The 22,168-nt window shown below is 40.4% G+C and overlaps 1 protein-coding gene across 1 annotated transcript; it reads left to right on the top strand.

Annotated features, from left to right (window-relative positions):
- Positions 1-1,580: 1,580 nt before the first annotated feature.
- On the top strand, positions 1,581-20,383 carry tgm1l1 (transglutaminase 1 like 1). The gene is made up of 14 exons (XM_069164630.1): positions 1,581-1,743; positions 5,682-5,974; positions 6,125-6,316; positions 9,546-9,797; positions 13,269-13,387; positions 14,069-14,176; positions 14,375-14,549; positions 15,175-15,313; positions 16,122-16,314; positions 16,735-16,888; positions 17,234-17,518; positions 18,461-18,621; positions 18,749-18,885; positions 18,980-20,383. Exons 2-14 carry the CDS (start codon positions 5,683-5,685, stop codon positions 19,122-19,124), a joined length of 2,352 nt encoding a protein of 783 aa, XP_069020731.1. The 5' UTR covers positions 1,581-1,743; position 5,682; the 3' UTR covers positions 19,125-20,383.
- The last annotated feature ends 1,785 nt before the right edge of the window (positions 20,384-22,168 follow it).

Here is a 22,168-nt window from a genome sequence, read left to right as displayed (position 1 = left end):
TTTCTCTTGGAATCCATGAGTCAGATCACCTGGCGTAAACAGTTAATGATCTTGTGCTTTTTTAATTTTTTATGTTTTGGACTGAAATAAACCATACGCGATAATCTGGCACTTTGAAACAACATTTAAAATCTTCCCTTGACTTAAAGTCTGCTATTGTGGCCTTGTAGTCAGGTGGTTTGAACTGAGGATGGGACTTAAATGAGTCAGTGGTCAGAATTGGTTTGTCCTTTGGGATTTTCCTACAAACTAAAAAAGAAAGAAGAACTGAAAGGGGAAGTGAAAAAAGTAACAGTAAAAAGTAACATAAAAGTAAAACTGGTTTTTCTGGTTATTTTGGTCTTTTTTTTTATTGGATACAGACATGCTGCCTCTTAGCCTTATGTTTGCAGCCATAACTATGTAAAAGTGTGGCTATAATGTATCAGTGGTGGAATGTAACGGAGTACATTTACTTAAGTATTGTATTTAAGTACAAATCTGATGTATTTGAAACTTGAGTATTTGCCTTTGACACCACTTCATACTTCACTACATCTCAGAGGTAAATATTGTACTTTTTACTCCACTACATTTATCTGACAGCTTTAGTTAAGATTACGGTTGTTCATACTCTGAATGTCCAGTGAAAACCATGTATCTCCATATTTAGGGATTCAGAACTGAAGGATTAAATGTTCCTTTAAGGGCTGAAAAAAATCTTCTACTTTGTAAACTAAACAATCTATTTAGAGTTTTTGAGTTGTTTTTAAAACATTTTTTAGAAAGGCTACATGTGGTTCTTAAAGATCAGAAACAATACAAACATATGAAAATCTTATTTTACTCCAGAATAAACTATCCAACTTACATAAAGTAGTTAAAATAAGGACGACTTTAAATAACTACAGTGGTAAATGCACATTAATGCAGGTGTAATATTAACCCCAAAACCTCACATATAATAATAAAACACTGACAGAGAGCATTTACTGCAATAGTGTGTACTTCTGCCTTTGATACTTTAGTTTGCTGATGAAACTCACATACATTTACTTCACTAAAGTTTTGAATAAAGGACTTTTAGTCGTAGTGGAGTATTTCCACAGTGTGGTAACCGATTAGTACTTTTAGTTAAGGACCTTCTTCCACCAATATCATAGCCTGTATATGAAACAATGTGATCCATACGGTTCATCTTAACATTGTTATGATTTATGTGTAGAGCACTCATTATATGAATGGTCAGAGTTTTCCCTCTGACTTGACCTGTTGTTTTTACTGGGTGTGTACAGTCTAGTTTTTTAGGGCAGATTGAAGCGTGAAATCCTAATCTCTCTCTCCCATCCGCTGCTGCCCCTCTGCAGCCTCCACTCCCTTCCTGTAACGGAAAAGTAGCGCGTAACAAACTTTCTCTTCCCACTCTTCCTCTACCCGCGTGTAGTGTGAGCTCATCACTTCGCTGAACGAGTGACTGCGATCTTCGACGCACCAAGCCGCACTCCGCAGAACCGGACCCCCCCGGGTGGAAGTGGGAAACTTCACCCCGTCAAAGGGTGGGGCTGGGTGGGCTGAGCTGTGACGAAGAGGGGCGTGTATCGGCTTAAAGTACATTCCTTACAGGCTTGTTAGTATTCTGGTCTAAGACGGGAGCGAGTCAAGCAAAAAAGTTTCCACAAGTTTTCATAGGCTAGCCGAGAGATAATTACTGCGGACGAAGCAGACGTTTCACGGCTGATCCAAAGAATAATCCACGAAGACAAAGTAAGATTTTCAGTCACTCGTTTCTTTTTTTTTTTCTTTTTCTTCTGCGATAAACTTTAACTTGAAGCGGTGCGCGAGTAGCCTGCAGTGAAAGTTTTATAGGATAATTCTCCACAGATCCATTAAAGGAAGAGACATTTAGCCCATTTAGAAAAGGGCAGACTACTTGAAAATATACAATTCAATTTAAAATGTGGCCCTCTTCCAAGTATTTTCATACCTATATTGAACTTCATCACTTTTAATGTCTTATAGATCTTAATGAAGCTCAATTAGAAATTTTTTTGTTCTCATATCCAGCAAAAATCCAATTCTTCACCTCACCTGATTCTTTGGAGTTGAAGAAGAGGAGGCCTCTTCATCTGTCTGAACTCCGTTTGTTGTTAAAAAATATTTTTCATGTTTAATTAAAAACACAGTCAATTACTTGAAATATGTCCATGCCTTCAGCCTCATTGGTTTGCAGCCAAGCAGCTGCAGCTGATCCTTTTTCTTTTCCCTCAGAAATCTGGAGGATTTTAAAGGATTTAAACAATTTGTTTTTCTGTTATTTATGTTGAAATTTCAGGGATTTACTGTGACATTTAATTTTTTTTTTTTTTTTTTTCCGAATTTAAGAATCAATTAACTTAACCCACATCCCCAGACAAACATGCCTGGACTTTTAAAGTTGGTGTTCTTGTTTGCGACCAGTCGAGTTCAATTTGCAGCACTTATCTCAGGGCCCAGTAGGCATACCAGCCATACCAGCATGCCAACACAAACTGACTGAAGAGAAGTGCAGGGCTGCAGCGGGAGAGGGCACAGCACAATGGAGGAAGTGGATACAAGATGAAGAACACTTCATTTCAAGCTTGGCTGATGCCCGTATTATAGACCCATTTAACTTTGTGCATTAAAGTGTGAGGGAAGAGCAAGGCTGCCAAAAAAATTGGGTTTGTGGAATGGCTTTTCATGGTTTTAAGGGGTTCATTGGATAACTCTAATTGGCCAATTTTAGGCCACCTAGGTGCAGTAGTGAGATAATGCTGAATTTTAAAAGGCCTGTCCAGACACAAATTACTAACGAAACAGCCAGAAAATCATTTATTCAGTTATATTTGAAAAGAGTCCATTTTTGCAGTAGTTTTGGGCCAATTATATGTGTATCTTGTATTTTATCATGCCAATTATTTAGTCTGAGTTGGTTGAAAAGTGAATGGAAATTGAACCCTGCATAATGAAGTTAAAGTGTGTTAACAGAAAGGGGGTTTTACATCTTTTTAATCTGCATGTTTGACAGCTTGCACTCCACCCAAAACTGAAGCCATACTCAGTGACCCTCTAACTTAAGTAAAAAAAAAAAAAAAAAAAAAAAAAAGGAACTAACATTCCTGATTTAATCCATTGTTTCTCTCACAATGTTTATGAATGTTTCTGCCAAATATTAGAAACCAATGAGGGGATGTTATCTGATCAGCGGATGAACTCAGGAAGTCAGAGTTGAAAAATTGGAAGTGAACATAATGTCATGCACACACAAATTTGTTTCACTATCGCCGCTGACTGAATGCATTCCCATCACATCTAAATCCCCAATCCTAACCTTTACCCTCATCCTAACTCTAATTTAACTTAATTCTAACCCTAAAACCAAGACTTAACCCTAAAAAAAGCAGACTCTTCCTCTGTGGATCTCGATCTTTGTCCCCACAGTGGCGCATGTCCCGGTGGGTTGGTGTGTATTCAGGTTGAAGTCCCCACCAAGATATAAAAACGTACACAGGTGGTGCACTAACAGAAGCATGATTTTGAGGGTTTGACACTGTGAGACGCCGCTCCCTACCACCTCTTCCTCAGCTGTTAGCTGCCCCTTGAACTCTTTCACATAACTTCGCTATGTCTTTTCCCCTAAATCCATCTGCTCAGCCTGTTTGATAGCCTCCTCAAATATTTAACCGTGAAAAATCAATGGTAAAGCAGCTACATTCGCTTTATCAAAGACTCTCTCACTACTGTCTGTCTGTATGAAATATGCAGTAACTTTCCTCAGACACCTCACATCACCCATCCAACCTCAAATTTTAGCTTCACTTGGCAAACTCAAAATTTGTAAGTATAAAAAAGATGTGTAGAGATACTTACTGATCACATGCTAACAAGAACAATAAATTATTGTCCATGCTCAGTCAATATAAATGTGCCTACTAAGTCAGTTTGCAGGACCTTATCACAAGAACAACATTTTAATTAGGTGGACACATTAAAAAACTGAGCTGCAGATATAATTTGATCAGTCATAATGACGTCGTGCTATTTAGCGAGGTGATGAAATCGACGGTGGAATTGTCAGTCCGCAAAGTAAAATACATTTTATGCATTCGGTCCCTGTTTGTTGGACCGTTGTGAAATCGCAGACCCACCCTTTAAATAATGACTAACAGTTTTGCTATCATTCACCATATTACTGTAAACCACCTAAACTAGATTGGAAAGTTTGACAGAAGTAGCAACAGCAGTAATGGGGGGCGGGGCTTAGAAAAGGAAAGGCTGTTTGTAAAAAGGAAAGTAATCGCTCTATAAACCAAGCGTCTCCAATACGTGTTTACTTAACAATGCTGCATTTTTCCTGACTATATACATTACAGCTGCTCATTACAGTTCATGGCTGTTTTACAAGAGCTAGCAAAACTTCATTGGTGCCTTAATGTTTGGGTAAAATAGATTTATCTTTGCATGCAGTGCTGCACCTTTGTGTGGCTTTACGTTGGGATGGAGAGAAGATGCAGCTGGTGAAGAGGGGGATGAGCGGAAAGTCCTCCACATTGAACTTTTCTTTTTATTAAACACTTTTTTTTTCACTTTCCCAACATTTGGTATGTGACATTTGACCCTGCGTGGAAAATGTGAGGATGGGCAGGAAGGACAGGCTTATCTTCAATGTGACAAATGATCTAATTCCTCTGTGATTATTAGTGCAGTGAGTGAGGGTGTGGATGTGACAGCGTGATAAATGTTCATGATGTACTGTACTGTACATCTACAGCCGCAGTACATGTGCACACAAAGACACAAAGCTCTCCAGCTGCTGGGCTGCTGCAGATGGAATCCAGCTGTTTGTATGAGTTAGATCACACAGGGAGTGTACCCTACGAGAACAAACACTAAATACCCCAGAATGCTTTGAGAAAGCCTGGTGTGTTGAGTCCAAGTCGGGAACATGGTAATTGTGGGAAAAAGTCAAAGAAAAGTATAAAGGCTGTTTCATGATGGGGAAATATTTGGTTAATCACTTTGTTATGAATACAGAGTCTCAGTGGAATAAAATGTACTGAAGCACATGTCCTCTACAATGACCTCTGTTTCAGAAGTTTTACTAAAAAGCCTCAACTTATTCTCTATCACAGAAATACATTTAGACAGCACATGGAGAGTGATACTTTCTTGCCTTAACACTACCTAGGTTGGGGACTGCACATAAAGTTGCAAAAAAACGTTAACTATATGTCTCCTTAATCTGCTATTTTCTTAAATAATTGATGAATAGTTTGTTGTATGAAAGGTCAGACAATTGTGCAAAATGTATATCACAAAATCTCAGAAGCCTAGGTGACGTCTTCATCTTGCTTTTTTGTTTGTTTTGAAAACAGTCCAAAACCTAAACATATTCAGTTTACCTTCATGTATGACAAGAAGGTACACATTCTTACATTAGAGAAGGTAGAACTGTTCCATGTTTGGCATTTATGTTTAAACAAATTGCTAGTAATAAGTCGACTGCTGGGATTACATCAGTCATCATTCAGTGGTCATTATTACTCCACCTTTTACTTTACAATTTGCTTATAAAAGCAGAATAATTCCCAAGTCTTATCTGCGTTTCATATAATTGTGTTGATTGGTATCCCAAATTTTACTCCTGAAAATGAAATAGCAATTTTTTTTTACGTGTCTTCCAGCATGCCAGGTGAGCGGTTGACAGTAAGAAGCGCGTCAGAGATTGGGCGTTTTCCTGGAGGAGCCCCGCCCACCAGGGTGGAGCTGACCATTCAGAAGAACGGGGAGAGGAAGCAGGAAGAGGGAGGCTGTCGTCGCTGGTTCAGGAAGATGTGCCCGTGCTGCTGTAAGCGTCAGAACAGTAGCTCCTATGATGTCACAGATAAGGTGGACGTGACCAAACCCTCAGCACCTGCCCCGGTCCCAGAGCCCAGCAACCTAAAGCCTGAGAATGGAGAGGCAAAGGAAATGGAAGGTAGTCTCTGTCTATTAAAATGCATGAAACTTTTCTCTGCGCAGATTTTGTATCCTGAGTATATCATGCCAATTCCAACAAATATAAGACATCATTAGCAGGAGCAATATAGTCACATTCTACATTTGATATCCAACCTTCCTCTCTCAGAAATGAAGTTGTCGGTGAGTTCGGTGGACCTTCTGAGCTCAAAGACGGGTCAGAACAGACAGGAGCATCACACCGACCTTTATCATGGGGACGAGCTGATCATTCGCAGAGGACAGACCTTCCAGATGGAGCTGGAACTCAACAGGCCCTTCAATGCTGACACTGACAAGCTGCACCTGCACCTGAAAACAGGTTTGAGACTAATTTAATACCAAAATAGAATTGAATACATAAAGTGTAAAGAAATATCATCAGTTTGATCAGTAGCATCAGTACAGGTGTCTTTTTTCTTATCAAAGTGCTTCTACTGAAAGTTTAGTACTCTAGTGGTGGGGGCCCAAAAACATGCCTCATGCAGAAGAAGAAAGAAATAAGCCAGTGTTGTGCTACAGCAGCTGATAAATACGTGAAGTGCGGAAAGTATTGGATAAACAATGGAATTAACTAAACAGTGGATATATCTGGCTAAAGGTAGATAAAACGTTGAAATATTTGACCAAATGTAGATAAACAGTGGAAATATCTGATTTCAAAGTAGATAAACAGATGAAATACCTGACCAAATGTAAATAAACAGTTGAAATATCATAGTAAAAGTCAACAAACAAGTGAAATACCTGACTAAATGTACATAAGCAGTTGAAATAGTTTGCTAAAAGTAGCGGATAAACACCGCAATGTATGAGATTTGTTAAAATAAACATATTTGGACATGATGTGTGGTACAACAGTTGCTTATCAGATATGGGTGAGGTGGTTAGTCAAACAAACAAATGCTTGTTGTTGGAGTGCTACAATCCATCATAAACTAATTTCCCTTTGTAAAAATGTCAGACTGAACCTTTTACTGATATTAGCTGCACGTGAAAACACAAAGGAACAAACCCCTGACTGCTCAGAGCATGAGAAATGTGGTCAAAATGCTGCGCATACCTTGCACGTTTAAACTGAGCAGCAGTTCAACTGTAGCTACACCACAAGTTTTGGATTCCTCCCAACAGCCCACAGTGTTGACGGTTTCCAGACCCCAGGACACCGGACACCCTCCTCTGGTATTTACAGGCTTCGTACAACACATTAGGGAATAAATGGCCGTTACATCAGCACACAGAACTGATTTGCTTTCACCTGCTGCTGACTTAGTTACACAGTAAAAGAGAAGGAGAAAAAGGAATTAACACATCCATCTATATTCAACAAACACCGATTACCATCATTTTCACACTCACATTTGCAGGGAAAAGGCTTTAAGTGTTGCTTAAAAAGCAGAGATTTGTATAATTGTAGCTTTGCGAGCTGTTATTTTGTTCAATCAGAAGGCTGAATGAGAATTCAGAGCCTTTTTTCAATGAAGACAAAGTTGTTCCAGTTGACAGTGTTTTTCATTGATTTCCCGAAAAAATACACAGAGGTAAGAGAGGAAGGGTGGGGAGTCCTCGATGCAGTCAGATGGAGAACAATGGTTTCTTGCTAAACGCTATACTCGCTGCAGAAAATGGCAGCACAGCAGGATGCCACAAAGCAAATTACTCAGAGGAAACCATCCAATAAGTTTGAATCCTGCTCGTGGGCTTGTTTTTCCGTAGCAAAATATGAAGTCACTGAAAAAGGAGCATTTAAGGAAATTGTTTGAAGACAACCCAGACATATCTAGGCTTTGCTTTAGGCAGGGATGTGTGGGTAGTGCAGTGTTGGAGGTTTTCCAGCTCCATAATGTTGTTTATTCAGAGAAACTACGCAACTGCCCGCTGTAGGGCTGTGATGCATGTGTGGTTTACAGTTTGGTATGGTTGTCATTCATTGGAAATGATTAGCTATTACTACAACATGAATAAGTGCACTCTTTCTCCAAACACATGTTGCAGGATGTCTCTCCTCCGACATTGCTGCAAATTTGATTTAAAGTTCGCTAAGAATGAAAAAATAAAAGAGAAATGAAGAGCACTGTGATTCCTTGCGAGCTGAATTTTCACCCATGTTTTAAAGAAAATGTTATTTAAAGATATTTTGTTTGCACACAAGACTATGCGTGTATACTGTAGTTAACAAATACATGATGTACGATCAAATAGTCCAGAGACTGCTCCTGTTGCTTCTGAATGTAAGCACAGCAAAGCGACGTTCAGGGAGGAGGGAAAACTATGTGTCTTCAGTAAGTATTCCAAGTTTGGTCGATTGATCAAGAGCACCTGAGGTACATATGTTTTTGTGACTACTGGTATGAGCACATCTGCGATTTCACTGTGGACTTGAGAAGAGAATGCACATCAATAAACCGGGCGAGGCGTTTTGAGTGAGATTTGCGTTGTAAACGGGGCAGAACCTCAACGTCCGAAGAAAGCGCCTCAGGTCAGGAGTGCAACCCGTTGGGTTTTCTTTGACATTCGTGGGGTTGTGCATCGTGAATTTGTCCCCAAAGGGTCAAACGGTCAACCCCGAGTTCTGCTGTGATGTTCTGAGATGTCTGAGAGAAAACATTCGACCTACACTGCAGAGCGATGGCACTTTAGTTCTTCAAGAGTGAGATGATAACGCGCAGGTTTCATACCTGCATAAACACTATCTTCAACCACTATCCAATTTAACTCTGACTTCTTTCTGTTCCAGAAAAACTGGACACAAACTTTGATGTGCCACTCTGACCATGTTTCTGGTCCAATGCTGAATTTGCAAATGGTCTCAAACCAGTGGTCACAAAAAGATGTATGATACCAGTGCCGATGTACATTAAGCGACCAAACTTGGAATACTTACTGACAAAGGTTCTACCTTTCCTCTTTCCATGCATGTCACAGTGATGCACTCCGTTTCCGTGAAACATGAACAGTCTCAGAACTTTGGCCTTCGTACATATATGCTGTCAAGATGACTTTCAGTAACGCGGAAAAGTAGCATTTTTTGTTCGACCTTCAAAGGTTTATTCATTTCAAATGAAATAATCTGTTGTTCATTTATAGACAATGAGGTCCTAGACTGTTTTAAAGGTTTTATTCATGAAATATTTTTTCAATTAAATGTATGCAAGAGCATTTACAGTTCTGCTGGCAAATCAACTGCATACATTTTTTACATGCAACTGAGTTGGAGGAGAAGAAAGATAACATTTACACATCAGTCGATTACTGCCATGAGACTGCTAGCTTGTTTACAGGTTTCATTTTAAGCTAAGCAACCGTCTCCTGACTATAATTTCATATTGAATGCATCAATATGAGAGTAGTATGATTTGTAAGTTTATGTTAAAAAAAAAAAGGTCAGAAATCTGCACATAAATTCAAAAGAGCATATTGTACCACATAATATGAGATATAATACAATACATCAGGCTTGTCGTTGTAACAAATATTTTTTAGTGTTTCTTTGTTTTTTTGTACTTTACCAATGCATTCTCATACAACTTATTATAAACTGTGTGGTGTAGGTCCCCTACCCATGGTGTCCAAAGGCACCCATGTCATCATTCCACTGGTTGAGGACCTGGAGGACGAACGCTGGGAGGCCAAGGTCGTGGAGCAGAGCGGCAACAAGATCAAGATGTCCGTCAACTCTCCTGCGACCGCTGTGGTCGGCCTGTACGGGCTCACCGTCACAACTGGCTCTCTGAAGGGAGAGGCCACGACCACTCACAACTCCGCGAAGAACATCGTCATGGTCTTCAACCCGTGGTGCGAAGGTGAGCTGACGGTGGGTGGGAACAGGGTTTACATGGACCAAGGGGAGGAATCTGGAAGAGAGGAAGGAAAGAAGACGAGGTGATAAGAGGAGAAACTTGAAGGGAAAAACGATTACATAATATGTTTGGAATTAATTATATACTTGCTGGATTAATATTCGGTTTGAGGCAGAAAATAAAAAAATAAAAAGAAATACTGTTCTGTCTGATGCAGCTCACAGGAAGGATAACATACCTTCTGTGTAACACATATTCTATCAGCCTGATAGCAAATACTTGGACAAAATAGATGTCTATCTGTCCATTTAATCTCCGAGAGGAGTCCTAATATAATGTTACACGTGTGAGAAAGGCCAGCTCAATCCATGAGTGTGTTGCTGTCCATCAAATAGCTGCAGCGTGACTCTGTAACTATGGGAGTTATATAACTCCACTGGCTGCATTTCAAGACTTCTGGCACACTTGGTTTGGCCACTTAAGCACTACTTTCAGCTACATTTGAGATCAAAACAGTTTGTGTTTGAGATGCAGGAGACCTTCAACTTGCCCCACTTATGAAATATTTATGCATACAGACATGATTTTTAACCTTTGTTTCTGAGAGCCGTACACACTACAACACATGCAAACAAGCAAATTAGGAAAGCTTCGACACAACACAAGCACAGCATTTAATAGAAAAAACACAAGCAAACACAGAAACTGTCTGCAGATTTAGAAGACACAACATTTTTTTTTTATCCTTCGAATGATATCATTAAATGTGAAAGCAGCTGTGTCCGCCGGCTTTAACCTTGTTAGTTAAGTTCAGAGCCTGCAACCCGGGAGCACATGAATCAAATCAGACATAGTTTGTTTAATTAGTTTAGCTAACAGTCAGATAAGCATGAAGATTCTCGAGGACAGTGAAGATTCTCCTTCTTCCAGGTGATGGTCAGTCTCTGTTATCCAAAGACAACTGGACTTGCTTCAAATTCTCGGAGAGGTTTCACATCTTATGTGAAAGGCTTCTTCAGTTCTTCAGAACGGTTACCACTAGATATAGTTGATATCTTTACTTGTTGAACTATAGATAATCACGACAAAGTTTAGTCTGGGCATAACAGCAGATATTTGCAACGATATATCAATCATGCTATTCGAATGTTAAAACAGAAGTCTTACATGTCTCACAATGATCCCTTGTGAATATTTCATATCAAAACTATTCATACCGGCACAATGCAAATTTGAAACATTTGTTAAAAAAAAAATTATGAATTGATTGGTATCAGTACATTGTTTAAAAAAAAAAGATGGATTCAACATGATCCTGTGATGATGACCTCGTCCTGTTCTTCCGTTCATTCAACAAAAGAAGCAGATTTTGGTTCATTAGCCAAACCTGCTGTGACACTGTTGCCTGTTTACTACAGTCTTTACTACTTCCAAATGTAAAGCACATAAACTACTCATTACGCTGCTAGCCTAGGTTTATGTTCAACCCAGTATCACAGCAAAATGTGAAATAGCCACGCTTTGGGCTGTCAAGGCGTGAAAGTTACACGTTTTGAAAGCATGAAATTTACACACCACGTAAATGTCATGTGCCGCGGGATTATGTGACCAAGGTAAGAGGCAACAAAACACATTTTTTTGTCAGTTTTAACAGAATGGATTGGTGGCTTGTTGGCATTAGTTGTGGACTGCCATGTGGGATGATGAGGTTTTAACCCAGGAGGTGACCATATTTATGTTGAGTTGTTTAAAAAAAAAGTGAAGTAAGTCTTTGCTTTTGTGAAATTGTCATAACATCTAAATTCGGACTGACCTAAGATCTGAGTCTAAAAGGTCTTTGTGAGCTGTGGTCCGTTGTTTGGTCTTTAAATGCTAAAAGCTCCACTGTCTTCACCAGCAGACTGCTCGCTCCAAGCGTTTCACTTCTAACAGCTGCTAACTGCTGCTTAAACAATGCTGACAAGAGCAGTGCGAGTGAACCGAAGCAGTGAAGGTGTGGACCATGAAACAAAAACAATTAGTGAAGAGATGCTTAAAGCCCTCTGTAGAGCAGCATGGGATAATAATGATCAGTTTGACCAACACATACAGCTCCTCATCTTTGAAACTGTGTTTATGAACAAATTAAACAGTGTAGTGGGATTTATCACTTTTATTTCTGACATATTTAAAAAGATAACAGTGGTCAGTCTCATTTTTATCAACTAAATGCTTATTAGTCTCTTTTATTCAGCTAAGAAAGGACGAGGAAATGAGGTCCGTTGTTTATTCGCATTGAGTTTCACAAACTATCCGTACAGGATATTTGACAGAAAGAAGCGAACTTGCGAGGCAGCAAAATAGAACAACACAGTGGACCTGGATTTGATAAAAACAACCAACTGTCTGTCTTTCATTATGGGTTTGCTGATTTTGGCAGCATGCCCAATCTCAACTTCCCTCTTTGAATCTCTTCTTCCAGAGACCAATCTCTTCCTCGTGCTCATAAAAGTCAAAATCCTACAATTGCTGTATAAAACGCCGCTGGGTGAGGGCAGAGTAATCCCTGCAGATGGTAACAACCCGTCCTCTCCCTCTGTTTACTGCCTCCATGTGTATTTCTTGCTGTGTTGTACCTCTTCCAACCAGCTCTGCTCCTTTCTTTGCTATCTGCTGACCTCACTCCATCGCCCCGTGCTCCGGCCTCCTCCTCCTTCTCCGTATCCTTCTGTGTGTTTCTATTTCTTCCTACATTCCAGGGATATTCAGTAAGAAGAAAAAAAGCACAATTATCACAGCTGCCAGATACTTCCAGCTTCATCTCCCTCTGCCTTAAAATCTCAAGACACTGCTATGCTTCACTGTCTCTCCCTCCCCCTCCCCCTTTCCTTCCCAAGCGTAACTTCCCTTCTTTCTGTCAATCATCCCCCCATTGTTTACTGCTTTCACATTTTGTCCCCTTTGTCGTGTTCCTCTTCCCCACCCGCCGATAGATAAAAAGGAATGGGAAAAGATATACACAGATTTGTAAGAGGGAGCACGCCTAAGTCTGTGGCACTGATGTCACTCAAAACAGAGGGTTTTCCATAAATGAGTGTGGTTCCCACAAGGTCCATGGAGTCATTGTGTTTCTTATCCATTTCCTGGCCTTGGGGATTCGTTTATATAATATATGAAGAGAAATCACATTCTTGAGCGGTTCAGTCACTGAAGAGGTGAAAAAAAGCATAGATTCTTGGTCATTTTCACAAACAGAGAGGAAGTTGCAATATAAGTAATTTATTAAAATAAATCTTATAGAAACTGGTTTTCTTATGTTCTCAGTCAAGGCCGGTTTAATTGGACTGACCTTTCGGGCTAACTGCAAATGTATGTATTGTAAAAATATGAAATAATTTTTTTTTAAATATATGGAATAAAAAACATTATTCTCTAATTTGTATTTTCATTAATATAATGCCAAATGAAGTTATAATGTGTTACATGTGTTTCCAGAGGACACGGTGTTCCTGGATGATGAGGAGGAGAGGAAGGAGTACGTGCTGAATGACACTGGGAGGCTTTACTACGGCACAGAGAAGCAAATTGGGGCCCGTACGTGGAACCTTGGGCAGGTATGGACCATCAGGACAAGATGTGACTTGAAAGTGCTTCACACTTTCTTTGTTCATTACAGCACCATGTGCCTCTGGAACTCAGACAAGTTTCACTTCCTACTGATGAAGGAAATCTTTAAAAATAGGTTTCAAAATACATTTGTTTTTTGTGTAATGTTTTTTTCCTCCAGTATTTTCAAGGGATTTAGATAAAAATAGGTAATGTCATTAGGCTTTCCTTTGCAACACATTATTCCTGCTGTAGTATATGTGATACAAAAAACACATTCTTGTGGAGCATAGCAAAGTGTAGCTTATTTAAAGCTTACTTTTTCAAATTTTTTCCTTGAAAATTTACAATGTCAAATATCTCTATTTCGTTCACTTTGGCGGCACCTCTGGTAATAAGCAGAAATTGCAGCTGAGTTGTTGGACCTCACTTCCCAGAGATCCAAACAGTGTTGACTGTGAGACCTCGGTAAACTGGCAGTTGAAGAATGATCCTTTGCGTAAAATCCCCTATAGTCTCTGGCAGAACTCTCCCTGCTGGTCACTGACTGTGTGTGCTGCTTGTGACTTTTCTCGATAATGTCACCACAGAAACCCAGCTCATTCAGTCTGTAATACTGCAAATGCAATGGCTTTCATTAGTAGGCCAAAGTCTCAGTCACCTTTGTCTTGTTCCTTTCTTTGCTGTAGTTTCATGAAGGAATCCTGGAAGCGTGCCTGTTTATCCTGGAGAAGAGTGACATGGCACCATCTGGTCGAGGGGATCCTGTCAATGTGGTCCGGGTCATATCAGCCATGGTGAGCTAACATACAAATTCAAGCATCTTTTTACAATAAAAGAGAAAATAAATATTAATTAGAATAAAATACCACTATTTTTTCCTGGTACCTAACCAGGCTTTCAGAAAAACTGACCCCTGAATGATTTTATTGCATTTATTCCCAAATGTTCTGAAAAAAATACAAAGGAAACGACCTTGTCACGACTCTTTTCAGATAAATGCTCAGGATGAAAACGGCGTTCTGGTTGGAAACTGGTCGGGGAATTACTCCGATGGAGTCTCCCCTGCGGCGTGGAGCAGCAGCGTGGAGATCCTGAGGAAATACCATTCCACAGAAACGCCTGTGTCATATGGACAGTGCTGGGTCTTCTCCGGGGTCACCACAACAGGTTAGTATGAGAAGAAAATAAAACAGAGAGTGTGTTTGACGGTGTCAGTGACAGAGAAGGGCGTGTTTATGGAGGCAGGTTGAGCCTTAGTGGGTGGTGGAAAGCTATGTGGTAGTCATGTGAAAGGAGGGTGCTGTATGTGTGTTCAATGAAAAAGCCACAAGGGGATACTCTATGTTGTGTTTCCCAGTGTTCATGTCTATTCGATATAACAGTCTCCAAATCATTGTGATCATGGTTTTCTGTTTCCCAGGCCCTTTTCATTAGCTCCCAACTCTGTAACAAAACCCCTCATTCATTTTGCATGCATGCAAGGAACCTCACATGACAGCGGGCTGACCTTAGCACATAGCGTTGCACCTGATAGCAAGCCGTAGCTCATATACACCCGACAGTAAATACCTTGCATTGGCATTCCTGTCATACCTCCTACTTTTGTCTCAGATAGAGCCACATGTGGCGCTTTCATTCAGCCAGAATAATGAAGTTCCCTGCAGCCATGCAAATGTCATCCTTGTAGAAATGTCTGCGGTGTTACCATCTGCAAATTCAATTCAGATATGAAACGGCCTGCTGAAATTCAGCTTTAATTCATCTGTGTCTCTCTGTCCGTCTCTGCTTTCAGTGCTGCGATGTCTCGGCATACCCGCCCGCAGCGTCACCAACTTCCAGTCTGCTCATGATACCGATGTATCCCTCACCACAGATGTGTTTTTGGATGCGAATATGGAGCCGATCGATAAACTCAACAGTGACTCTGTCTGGTAGGTTGCGGAGCTTCCCGGGGCCGGGCCGCCACGCTATTAAAATCACCTGTTGCTCAATCCATACCTCAGGAATGCACCGTATATTTAGATCTGTTCCAAAAGCACTCAAACGTGACACCCCTGAGACGTCATGCACTTTCAATTATCTGCAACTCCTCTCAAAGTGCAGGGGATAATGTTTCTACTATGTGGTGGTAGTGTTGTCCTTAGAACGCCCTACGACATTCTGGGTGCCATTTCTCATTCCTTTTGGCCACTTTTTACATCTTTCCTCCCCCAAAAAAACAAGCAGGCACTTGTTGCGAGGTAGCTAAATTAGCCGGCTTCATTTCTATCAACTACAATTCATACAGGCCAGTTCTTGGTTTTCTTTTTACCATATATTATTCATGTTTTCTCCACAAACATTCTTGTGACCTTGGATAAGAAAATTGAAACCACTCTCATATTTGTGTGTTAAGTATGACGTTAAGCCTGGAGATTGTTAGCTTAGCTTAACATAAAGACTGTAAACTAGCGGTTCAAAGTGTACGAAGTCCAGCCACAAGTACCCAGGAAGGTCACCAATTAACACTTTACATCTTGTACAAAAACGTAAGTGTAAAAATGTGGACTGAGCCAAGCTCGCTGTTTCGCCCTGTTTCCAGGCTTTATGCTAAGCAAAGCCAACCAGCCGCTGGCAGCAATTCCATCTTGAGTAGTTGGATATAAGAGTGGTGTCAATACTTTTCATCTAACTCTTGGCAAACAAGTGAATAAGTGTGTGTCTGCAAGTAAAAGCCATCTCAACCCTAACCACTCTCAGGAATTTCCACGTGTGGAACGACTGCTGGATGGCCAGACCAGACCTGCCTCCTGGCTACGGAGGCTGGCAGGCTTTGGACTCCACTCCCCAGGAGACCAGCCAGGGCACCTTCCGCTGCGGCCCCGCCTCTGTCAACGGCATCCGCTCCGGCCAAGTCTACCTCAAACACGACACGCCTTTTGTCTTTGCTGAGGTGAGTGCCAGAAATGAGCAAGTGGAAATGAGCAAGTTTTTTTTTTTTTTTTTTTGATGCGCTGCGATAGTACATCAAACTAAGGTGCAGGTGTTTAAGATTGACAAAGGCGGTCTTTGTAGCTACAATAACTAAATCAGGCACAAATCTAATAGATATCATGTATTGCTTTTCAGCAGACGTCTTCTTTTGTTATCAGCAGTTATAGATTCTTTTCTTGAGTCCTTGATTCTCCATCAATGAAGAACCAAACACACCAGTTTTAGTCAGAGTAGAACTGTATAACTTTCCAACAGTACAAAAAATAAATAATGAATTAGTGTGATGCATACTTTGGTTCAACTTCATCATCTGTAAAGGCAAACGTCCCATGTACTCAGATGTTGGAGCTGATCAGGTTTCTTGGTATTTTCCTGTCAGGTCAACAGCGATAAGATCTACTGGCAGGAGAACCTGGATGGTACATTCAGCCAGATCCACAGTGAGAAGAAAGCTGTGGGCCACTGCATCAGCACCAAAGCAGTGGGCTCTGACGAGCGGGCAGACATCACACACCTGTACAAACATACAGAAGGTACTGGCAGGCATATTTTACTTGACTAACTGCAAGTCTAAATTTGATTCATGTCCCAAAACCAAACTGAATAATTTCTGCACTACCTGGAACGATCTGAAAAAGTAATGATTTAATCATTTTATTCAGCATAGATCATTATGCCGTTCGCAGATTCCCTTCATCTAACCCCTTAACTGCTCACCTGTTCTTCACAAGGTTAAAATATGCCTCTCTGTTTGCTTTGTTTGGAAGGACTGTGCGCCATATCTCTTATAACTTTTAATAAATCCTGAGACCTGAGACAGAACGATGTGCACTCACCCTCTCCTCCCTCTCCTCCCTCTCCTTCCTCTCCTCCACCAGGTTCGGAAGAAGAACGCATCTCTGTGGAGACGGCTAGTCGCTATGGCAGCAAGCCAGACATGTATTCCAAAGCCATTGCAGAGGATGTGTATGTGGAGGTAAAGATGGATGGCGAGGGGCCCAGGATGGGTGCTGACGCCCAGCTGAGCATTGTGGTGAAGAACTTGAGCTCGCAGCCCCGTCAGACAATGCTGCACAGCCAGGTGGCCGTCATGTACTACACGGGTGTGCTGAAGGGCGCCATCAAGAAGGAGACGATGCCGGTGGAGCTTTTGCCCAATGAAGGTTGGCTTTCCACTGAGCTTTTGAGTTGCTCTAAAGCATGTATATATTTATTTATATCTTTTTTTTTTTTTTTTTTTAACTATCAATAGATTAAATGTTTGTATGTATCTGTGAAAGAAGTTGCTCACAGTGACAATGAAGTCAAAAATGATGAAGACCTGCAACTTTATTTTGATTCCCTCTCATTTCTCTGAATGTATTGTCGGCTACACAAGTAGCTCAGCACGAAACAGCGGTCATCAGCTGTAGCTGCTAAAGACATTATTCTTATGTGTTGGTGGAGAACTCTTATAATGTCCTGTTTATGATGTAGTTGTGTTTATGCACATCTTCAGTGCGTAAATAAGCAACTATTTGCTACCAAGTAAATAGGTTATAGGTGTTAAAAGCTTGTTTCTGCTGCACCCAAGTGGCAAAAAAGTTACTGCATGTTTTAAAAAAAAATTCTCCCCCAAACGACAATTACAGGATAATGCTGAATGCTAACGTGTAATGTCGTAGTAATACAGTAAGTCAGTTAAATGAGTTTGTTGCACAGCAGGTTCTGTTTAAAGTTTGCTAAAATGATCTAACATTAGCCTCCACTATGAACTACTGGTCATACCAAATGAAAAAAAGCAGAAGCAGCAAAACTCCTGGGAATTTTGAATCAAGCAGTGGTCATTTTATTGCTTATGGCTTTAACTTTTTATTTGTAATGGGATGAATGTGTTAATTCTTTTTTTCAATGTTGATCATTATGCTTTAATGCACAGAAACCGTCAGGGAAGCTCAGCTGTTTTGTCTTGTTTCATTTTTTTATGCAAAGCTAAGCTAACCAAGTGCTGGATGTAGCTTCATGTCGACCGCACAGACAGGAAGTGGTGAAGAACTATTTCTGTCAAAGTATTCCTTTCATAAAAGGTAAACGTCAAACAATAAAATGAACTCCTCTCCACACAGAGAAGACCATTAAGTGGATGCTGCCCTACCAGCAGTACCAGAACCAGCTGGTGGACCAGGCAGCCCTGATGCTGACCCTGTCTGGAAGAGTCACTGAGACCCAACAAGTGTTAGCCAACCAGACCTCCTTCAGGCTCCGAACTCCTGACCTCAACATCACAGTAGGAATCTTATTATTTCATGTTTGTTCATTTAGTCAGCGTGCTTTGCCTGCAAACAACATCAATTCTGTAGTGTTTGTTCTGTTTAGTTTGTCCTCCCTGATTTATTTGAATGTTTTTCTGGCAGCCTCTGGGAGAAGCTGTGGTTGGTAAGGAGATGGCAGCCAAGATTACCTTCAGCAACCCGCTGCCACGGACACTGAAGGGCGTGGTGTTCAGAGTGGAGGGCCTGGGCCTTCAGAAGGGCCATGAAGTGGTCGTTGGGTAAGAACAGATCTCCCACTCTTTTACCTCTCTATCTCTTCCCCTCACATTTTCTTCTCCAGGCTAACATCCTCCTCCTCTTCGTCCCTTTCAGTGACGTCGACGGTCACTCCACCGTGACACTGACAGAGCACTTCATCCCCACCCAACCCGGACCCAGAAAGCTGGTGGCGTCTCTCGACTGTAAGCAGCTCTCACAAGTGCACGGAGTGGCTAACATCGTTGTCCTCGGACAATGAGAGGGAGCCAACAGACTCGGCTTCTCTCACATCACTGTTTTCTTATCAAACATAAACCGAGAGCCTCTAATTATATAAGGTGTGCCAAGTACCTGTACTTTAAACTGTTTTCTTTTGTACTGCAGCAAAATTTGAATTTTTGAGGTTTTAAAACAATGAATCGACAATTAACAACTGTAGCATTATCAGTATCATTGTATTTTGTATTATTACTTTAAATAATATAAATTCACACCTCTGCCTTGCTGCGGTGGAGTATACTGCAGGATTTTAATGTATGCACAGGAAGTGTTCGTATATTGAAGTTACAAATCTACTCTAACACTAGTTCATTTCAAGACACCGAACAAAACATGTGAAGGTGCAGAGGGTCAGGCTGTTTTGTGATTATGTAAATATATATAGCTTGTCATAATGTGAAAAGTATTGTCAGACAAAATGAACCTCACATGGCTTAAATGAAGGGAGGGCACTGGGACATGTTTGGAAAGGGAATGGTGTTCAAATTGGCGTCGTTTTCAAAATTGACAATTTAAAAAAAGGGCATGTTTTAATTTCCCAATTTTGTTTCTGTCAGTATTGTTGAATACTTTTATTTTACCTACAGTTTACTTAATACAACAACAAAAAAATCAACCTGTAAAGACGCGGCTAGAAGGTTATTTTAATAATCAGATGAAATGCAGTTTTCATTATGCATCTTATTTTAGTGCTCATAAATCTGAAACATCTCCATTTACAGAATACAGCTGATGTTGCTCTGTATTTCCTGTGCCCGTACCAGGGGTGTGCCATGTTGATATAATTTTTCATATGTTCAGTATTCTGACTTGTTGATATAATGACATCATACTCCATGAAGAAGTTCAGTTTTGTTGAAGTAGTTTGGTTACAACAGATCAGATGTAAAACAAACCACAGCAACATAAACCTTTATGTCAACATATCAAACTATAACACTTATATTGTTACAATTTTATCTTCCTGATTTTTCAGTATTTTGTCATGACATCGAAAATATCATCATCGCAGGAGAACACTGAAATACTGGGATATTATTTTACGGTTTTATCACCCAAGAAACCACAGTGGCCTTAATTCCTCTTAGCTTGACCCAGTTCTAGTGTCTTTAACTTCAGGCCTCAAAGAACAATGTGAAGGAAACTATTTTAATATAGATCATCATATTATTTATCTACCTGGAATGTTTTATATGTATCGTCTGTGTTGTGTTAGTAATAAAACTCACAGTGAAACGACGGCCCAGCTCCTGACTCTTTTTACCTACTTCCATTAAACAAGCCCTCACCGGTGAGAGGTGAGGGAGGATTTAAAAATGATGTAATCTGAGCTTCACTGGGGGGAAAAACGGGTAACTTTCCATCTCTGCAATTTGACCATCTTTTACTGAGCACACAATACATAATTGCAATGCATTGTGGGTGGTGGACATAATGATGACTTAATTCATCCGTGCAAGTCGAAGCAGGTGACATACCTTTGCTGTTTTGCATCATTCAAGATGACTGATGTCTTGCCAGGTACTTTAAGCTGACTGAGCAGTGAATGTTATGTTGTCATTTTTTTTTTTACTCCACTGCACTGATTTAACAATCAAGAGTTACAACAAGCCGTTTCACATGAAGGTTTCAGAAAACCTTTTAAGTCCATAAAGAAACTGATAATCGTCAATAATATTGAATTTTTTTGGCTTCAGTGTTGTGACGGTGCACTCATCAGATAATTTAAAGGAGCGTTTTAGGCTTTATTTGACTTACAACACTTTAGTTTTGCTCTAAATGTCACTAACACAAGCCATTCTGCTGCCTGAGGACTTGGTCAGATGCTTTAAGTAAATGTTCTATTTCTTCTTTCTTCTCCACTTTTTTACATTTGTAATGTGGAACCAATGTTGATTTGATCTGACTACTTCCACAACTGACACAGAGCAAGTAGACAAAATTAATGGATCCCACACCAATGAGCCGCAACATTAAAACCTCTGACAGAAGAAGCATTAAGTACAATACAGCAGGCCCTGCGATAAATCCTCCCTTTATCATGAGTATAATGTTCAGCTGGTATTTAATCTGATTGAGAGAGGTGTTGATTTATTTTAATGGTGATTTGGGAGACTGCAATTTTATGGTGCTGTTGAACTATGATTGGTTACAGAGGAGGTGTTCTTAATATTTTGTCAAATCTTTATATAAATGGGAGGGATAAACTACAGCCTTCGAAATGACCATTAAAATAAATCAGCACCTCTCAGTGAGATTGAATAACAACTGAACATTTTAATGCTTGTGAGGGGAGGATTTATGTCTTGACCAGCATACTATACTTTAACCTTCACCTGTCAGAGGTTTTAATGCTGTGCCTGAGGGGTGGATTACAGTGCATCCAGAAAGTATTCACAGCGCTTCACTTTTTCTACATTGTTACATTACAGCTTTATTCCAAAATGGATTAAATTAATTTTTTCCCTCAAAATTCTACACACAATACCCCATAATGACAACGTGAAATACATTTTTTTGAAAGTTTTGCAAATATATTAAAAATCAAAAACGAAAAAATCACATGTACATAAGTATTCACAGCCTTTGCCATGACACTCAAAATTGAGCTCAGGTGCATCCTGTTTCCACTGATCATCCTTGAGATGTTTCTACAACTTGATTGGAGTCCACCTGTGGTAAATTCAGTTGATTGGACATGATTTGGAAAGACACACACCGTCTATATAAGTTCCCACAGTTGATGCATGTCAGAGCACAAACCAAGCCATGAAGTCCAAAGAATTGTCTGTAGACCTCCGAGACAGGATTGTATCGAGGCACAGATCTGGGGAAGGGTACAGAAACATTTCTGCAGCATTGAAGGTCCCAATGAGCACAGTGGCCTCCATCATCCGTAAATGGAAGAAGTTTGGAACCACCAGGACTCTTCCTAGAGTCGGCCGCCCGGCCAAACTGAGCGATCGGGGGAGAAGGGCCTTAGTCAGGGAGGTGACCAAGAACCCGATGGTCACTCTGACAGAG

Source organism: Embiotoca jacksoni, unplaced genomic scaffold (assembly GCF_022577435.1).
Source record: "Embiotoca jacksoni isolate LCO1_2020_lvr unplaced genomic scaffold, fEmbJac1.0.p SCAF_31, whole genome shotgun sequence".
In the NCBI taxonomy this organism is placed as follows: domain Eukaryota; kingdom Metazoa; phylum Chordata; class Actinopteri; family Embiotocidae; genus Embiotoca; species Embiotoca jacksoni.
Note: the sequence above shows the minus strand (reverse complement) of the source record. Positions and strands in the feature narration are given on the sequence as shown.